At 34.3% G+C, this 7,153-nt stretch overlaps 1 protein-coding gene across 2 annotated transcripts in view; it reads right to left on the bottom strand.

The window, feature by feature from the left end:
- Positions 1-7,153, bottom strand: part of LOC110039235 (UV radiation resistance associated protein-like) — a 13,747-nt gene that overhangs the window by 1,766 nt on the left and 4,828 nt on the right. For both annotated transcript variants that reach the window (XM_020744234.1, XM_020744233.1), the window contains exons 3-4: positions 4,790-4,956; positions 4,452-4,679 (exon numbers count right to left, since the gene is read on the bottom strand). In XM_020744234.1, the coding sequence (XP_020599893.1) occupies positions 4,452-4,679; positions 4,790-4,956 (395 nt within the window). The remainder of the gene's footprint in view (positions 1-4,451; positions 4,680-4,789; positions 4,957-7,153) is intronic.

Here is a 7,153-nt window from a genome sequence, read left to right on the forward strand (position 1 = left end):
TTTACATGAGATAGACTCAATGATGTTAAAAGCAGGCTTCAAAATAAGTGGTTTAGAAAAAAGTACAAACTCACAACAAAGCACGTGTCACGACACCTCACCATTTTGATTTGCAGTGATGCACAATAGACTTCAAAATGAAATTTGGGTTCAAACTTTTTAATTTAGGTTAGCTTGTGCCACAATAATTAGACATGAAACAATTGCTTTTCCTCGTTTCTTTTGGTTGTTGACTGATGAATCGTTGGTTATATATGCTCTTCCTTTGGAGCTATTTGGTTTTGATGGTTCTTCTCATTAAACACTCTCTCACTAATTAATTTTCTTTTATACATCATTTTACTTCTAATTGTTCACACTAATAGCTTCACATTCAAGCTTATTCTCTAGAATACTTTACAATACCTCCAACTTCACGCTCCTAGTTCCACGTAACTTACACCCCTCCAGCTCTAGCCGGCCACTCAATCACACGAGTATTCTTCTTTTTCCAATATATTTGCTCATTGCTATATTATTTCTATCTTCGATTCTGATTCTTCCTTCTTTAGCTTGTGGATATCCAAAACTTATTCTTATTATACAAATCATTATATTTGCTGAAAATTATCACATAACTGTAGTTAAAGTTTGATTAATTAAAAGATACTAATGTATGGATCATACAACTAGATTTCCTGAAGCTATCTGGTGTTTATTTCACTAATGATTTTGTGTGCGCTCTAAACTCTGGATAACATGTTATGACTATTTTTCATATTTTTTTAGTCTTATATTAAATCTATATCATTACTTGCACGTATGATTTGAACTCTTTCAAGAACTAACTATAGATATTTACAGCAGGTATATTTATTTTATTATACAAAGTTTCAATTATTTCATTTCTCCCTAACACCAATTTAAGTTGCCTGCAAGAATGGTAAGAAAATGAAACTATGAGTAAATGTTGAGGATTTTAAGAGAGAAGAATTAGTTTGTCTGCTGTGCAGGAAGAAAACAACAAGAAAACACAGCTAATTGGTGAAGATACGAATGTTGAGGAGGACCCATCATGTGCATTCTATCATTATATAGCTACGCCACTTTAAGAGCCAGGATACAACATTCCTAGAGGTGAGAAAATTGAGAAGAAATCTCCAAATGATACTGAGAAACATCCAAACTGTATAAACCAGTAAAAAGGCAACAAATATATAACCTCAAAACAAGTTAATCCCTAATAACAAAGGAAAAGAGGTCTTATGGGGCTGACACAGCCCTTGGCGTCTGGAAGATCTGAAACACCCATGGAAATTGAACAAGGTGGCCGGTTCGACGGTTACACAAAACGTCCATGTCATCCCCCTCATTTCTTCTCATTTCAGCCATTTGAGTTATTTCATGGATAAAGAAAGGGGGTGGAAAAGAAGTGACTCCAAAGAGAACTTGGATTTTGAGAGGTTGGTTAAATTTAGAAGTTAAGCCAATCAAAAAAATTTATTTACATGAGATAGACTCAATGATGTTAAAAGCAGGCTTCAAAATAAGTGGTTTAGAAAAAAGTACAAACTCACAACAAAGCACGTGTCACGACACTTCATCATGTTGATTTGCAGTGATTAGAGGAGAAACAATAATTAGAGGAGAAACAATTGCTTTTCCTTGTTTCTTTTGGTTGTTGACTGATGAATCGTTGGTTATATATGCTCTTCCTTTGGAGCTATTTGGTTTTGATGGTTCTTCTCATTAAACACTCTCTCACTAATTAATTTTCTTTTATACATCGTTTTACTTCTAATTGTTCACACTAATAGCTTCACATTCAAGCTTATTCTCGAGAATACTTTACAATACCTCCAACTTCACGTTCCTAGTTCCATGTAACTTACACCCCTCCAGCTCTAGCCGGCCACTCAATCACACGAGTATTCTTCTTTTTCCAATATATTTGCTCATTGCTATATTATTTCTATCTTTGATTCTTCCTTCTTTAGCTTGTGGATATCCAAAACTTATTCTTATTATACAAATCATTATATTTGCTGAAAATTATCACATAACTGTAGTTAAAGTTTGATTAATTAAAAGATACTAATGTATGCCGGCAATATATGTATATAATAATATAGAACACATAAATACTCTAGTTAACAAAAGCATTGCTTTATTTCGCGCATTAAAGCACATATAATGCATGTTCCCACACAATGTAAAATATCATATTTATTTTCCTATGCATGATAGAAGTAGCTCTATTTTGTGTTGCACTATTCATACATGTTGGATTAAGTCTTATCACTTCATTCTGCAAGTTCTAATAAGTTTGTTAAATACGTTAAAATGTACAAATTTTTTATAATTATATCATATGATTTAATTAATCTAAAGATATTTTGGATATAATATGTGCTCTAACATGCCAAAAAAAAAAAAAAAAAGACTAGACTTTAGGTTGGTTTGGATCTTATTTTTTCTTGTATACAAGAGTGAGTTGATGGCCTCCTTCGAGAAAGAGAGGAACAAGGTTAGCTCTGTTATCTAGTAATTAATGACATTGAGGCAACAATCTTAGTATTTTACGATCTAAAATATTTTTGAATCATCTGGAAAATACCATATTACTTATTGAATAGCCTTATGGTACATGGAGTGAAGATTAATTATTTATATTCTCTTATTTCTAATATGAGGGATATGCATGCATATCATTCAAAACTATAATATTTACATGTTTAACATCTAAAACTCACTGATTACTTAATGTACCACTTCATTAACCCTATCCACAAAAAAAGAGGTGAGGAAGTTGCAACAAGATCTTACTTGAGAAGGAAATGAATAAGATTGGCATCGTGTGCCCTTCCCACTATGACAAAGAATAGGAGAGGAAGTCGCTATGAGGAGAAGGCCATCCACTAGATCAACAATGTGAAGTCCAAAAAACCTCAACGACAAAGAAGATGAGAAGAAATTCTATTGAGATCTCGTTGGGGAGACCATCATCTAGATTATCATCATGTGCAATCCCAAAAAACCATAATGACATATATGAGTTGAGAAAGTCACAATATCATTTGCCGTAGGAAAGGCATCAACAAAGTTAATGGGAAGTTAACAGTAGGGATGAGCATACTTTGAATCTTCTGTAAATTTCTTTCGAATGGAACCAAGATGTTTAAAAAGATGTATATGTGTATTGTTAGTAACACTAATGGTTTAGATCTAATGTGAGTTCTCCTGCTGCTATAATTCAATCTGATGTCACTAGTCACATGTAACTAGAGGTGTAAACGAACCAAGCTTGAGCCAGACTAAGGCTCATTCGTGTTCAACTCATTCGAATTGTTTATCATACGTGTTGGGCTCACATTCAAAATAACTCGTGAATAGCCTATTCACGCTTGGCATGACTCAAAATCGATTATTTAATTAAGCTCATGTTCGGCTCAAAATAATAATTTATTAAAAATTAATAAAATAACAAATTAAATTACAAAAAATTAATTTTTTATTTTAATACTCTCCTAAGAGAGATTAAAATACAATTTTTGCTCATGCAGGATCACAACCCCATCAAGCGTGAGATGGCTTCCGAGCAACTATGATCTGCTTTCAAGGAGAATAGTTTAAGTATTCATTCATTTATTCCCGATGTTGGATTAAACGCAGGCGGAGGGAGTGTTGGGCAGACAGAAGGGCAGCCAGGAAAGAAGGAAGGTGGGAGCCGCAGACCGCAGGGCAACCAGGCAAGAGGTAAGGTGATTCCAAGACCACGAGAGCATTTATTTTCAAGCATTTACATACATACCACCCAATTCTTCGTATATACGTATCCAACGAAAAAAAATTTGGCAGGACCACGAGACAGGAGAAAGGGTCAAGGCAAATTTATTTCCTTAGGGGAATTTACATACATACCACCCAATTCTATCTATTTACATATCCAACAAGGAAATTTTATTTTTTATTTGTAATCCTAGCCCAAATTAATTAAATTTAATATTTTTTAAATACAAAAAATTTAATATTTAAATATTATACTACTATTATTTATTTATTATTTAATTAATTCGAGTCAAATAGAGTCGAACACGAACAAACAAATCATTGTTCTTGTTCGGCTCGTTTGCTTAATGAAAAATCTAACACCAGCTACTTAGCGATCCGAACAAGATATGCTCGCAAACGATGAGCTTTTTTGACATCCCTACATGTCACAATCTCATTGAACTAATTCATGATGGTAATTGCTAACTATTTGTACTTGCAAGATATAATAACAACAACAAGCCTTTATCCAACTAAGTTGGGGTAGGCAATGTAAATCATTTTTCTCCATTGTGTCCTATTGACAGGATAATTCTAACTAAATGGAAAACAAACAAGGAACATTTCTATGGAAACAGTAAAAAAAAGATGGCATTTTTTGACATATATAATAAGAGAGGGGCAGTAAATAAAAAACAAACCTTATTTAATAAGAATATAGCATATGCCGCTCTTGTAGAATCTTGGCCTTCCAAGAAGAGAGGAAATTTTGTCGGCTTCGCACAAGCATCAACAACTGAACTGACAGTCGAATCAGATGTTGTGGCCTCTGTTGATGGCGCATAGTCACAAATGTGCGAACGAGAACCTCCTAAGTGCAGCGGGTATCGTAAAGGAACATCAAGATAAGAGGCAATGAGAAAGACTGCCTATAATACATGATAGTGATATTCGATGAGTCTATGGACAGCTACAATGAAACCTAGCAAGAAAACTTCATTGTGACAAAACAGCACGAAAAAGAGTAATTTGAGCTTACATGTGCGACAAAACCAAGAACAATTGAAGACCTCTGCATCTCCTTTTTGTCACTAAAGAAGCCTGTCTTCTTCAACGGGATGGCGGTAAGTTGCTGACCCAAAATAGTCAAAGATGACACTGGTGGTGACTTTGGCTCATTTTCTAATGATAATTGTACTTGATCTCCTAAAAATTTTTTATGCATCAGGATCTAAGCGAATTCAAGAGAATACATTGATCAATAATTTATAAATCACTGATAAAAATATAGTTGTGCGAGTAGGAAACATGCACTATCTATTGAAATAACCAAATCTCAGTTAAGAAAGATGTAAAGAATCTGAAGTGGTAAAATTTACCGATATGAAAATGATAACCAGTGGTAGCATGTAACTGGCGTCAATTTGCAGTAAGTTGCCCAGCTAAATTTTAAAAAGAAAATTATACGGAAGATTTACATGGATAGCATTTAATTCCTACGTATTTACATATCCAACACCTAATCTTCAATTTTTACATATATGCCACCTTACCTAAGCATGCAAAGGTGCATTTAAACTTTTAAAAAGTTAAACTTGTGATATTTTTTATGTGATATGAATGATTTGGGTGGTACATATGTAAGAATCAAGTTTAAGTGTTAGATATGTAAATACATAGGAATTTGTTGCCGCCCATGTAAATTTCTCTTAGTTATATTTTAGGGTTCAAATATCCAATAAGAGCCTCTAGTGAAGCTCTAGTTTTCGTCCCTGCGCAGCCACTGCTCGCTTCCACAAGCCACGATCCTGCAAGCCGCGATCCCGTCGAACCTTCGGCCTATCTCCGATTCCTACTTCCTGAGCCGCAGGGACTTCTTCCGCCACTTGCAAAGCCGAACCATCTCTTTTTTTTATCATGTCTGAAAATATAAATGATTCTGCCACCTCTATCCAGCATTCCACTCTGTCAGCAACACCACCCTTAAGAAATCTATTTCTACCAGCATACCCGAGACTGCGGCATTCCAATCGAAAGCTCATATCAGCAAGCGGACTGTTCCATATTCACAGAAGAATGAGGAGAAACCACAGGTATAGTGTAATCATTGCAGCAAGCCACGACACACTAAAGAAACCTGCTGGTACCTCCACGGTAAACCTGCAGACTGGAAGCCAAGAAACAAGCGCAATCCACCTACTGCTAATGATGTTACCGAACAAACCAACCCATTTAACAAAGAGCAAACCGATCAACTCCTGAAACTGCTAAACAAGACTTGGCTATTGGTACCCCAACTTGTTCAATGGTACATGCAGGTAGACAACTAAACCCTTGGATTATTGATTCAAGAGTTTCTGATCATATGACCACTTTACACTATCTATTTCATTCATACATCTCATGTTTTGGCCATGAAAATGTTCGTATTGCTGACGGTAGTTTTTTCTCCATTGCTGGAAAAAGAAAAATAAATGAAACATTAACCTGTCCAAGAGTATAAGTCTTGAATCTGTACTCCATGTTCCAAAACTCAAATGTAATCTTCTATCTGTCAGCAAACTTTCAAAAGATTCTAACTAACGTATAATTTTCTGTGAATCCTCTTGTTTTTCAGGACCAGAAGTCGAGAATGATGATTGGGAGAGCTAAAAAGATAGGACTTTACTATTTTGAGGAGACTGTTCCTGGTAAAAATAAGGTTGAAGCTTACAGCATTATGAGATCGAACCCTACATTAGAGAAAATAATGGAATCGCATCTGACTAGGCCATCCAATTTTTTCTTATTTAAAACATTTATTTCTAAATTTGTTTAAGGGTGTTAATTGTGTTTTACTTCAATGTGAAACATGTTATTTGGCAAAAAGTCATCGCATAAATTTTTCTCCAAAATCATACTCCTTCAAAATCTTTTTACATGATCCGTAGTGATGTTTAGAGACCTTCAAAAGTCAAAACATTATTTGGGAAAAGAGGATTTGTGACTTTTATTGACGATCACACCAGAATATGTTGGGTTTATCTTATAAGCAAAAAATCAGAAGTTGAAAAACTTTTTAAAGATTTTTACAACATGATTGAAACTCAATTTGAAACTAAAATATGCATCCTTAGATCTAACAATGGAACTGAATATTTTAATGAATGTTTAGGGGAGTTCTTAATAAATAAAGACATAATTCATCAATCTACTTGTCGTGACACTCCACAACAAAATGGAATTGCTGAAAGAAAAAATAGGCATTTACTTGAGGTTGCTCGGGCTATCATATTTTCAATGAATGTTCCAAAATATTTATGGGGGGACGCTGTTTTAACAGCATCATATTTAATAAACTGAATGTCAACTCGAGTTTTACAATATACAACTCCTCTAAACAAACTGAAAAACAATTTTTTAA

Source organism: Phalaenopsis equestris, unplaced genomic scaffold (assembly GCF_001263595.1).
Source record: "Phalaenopsis equestris unplaced genomic scaffold, ASM126359v1 Scaffold235892, whole genome shotgun sequence".
Lineage (NCBI taxonomy): Eukaryota > Viridiplantae > Streptophyta > Magnoliopsida > Asparagales > Orchidaceae > Phalaenopsis > Phalaenopsis equestris.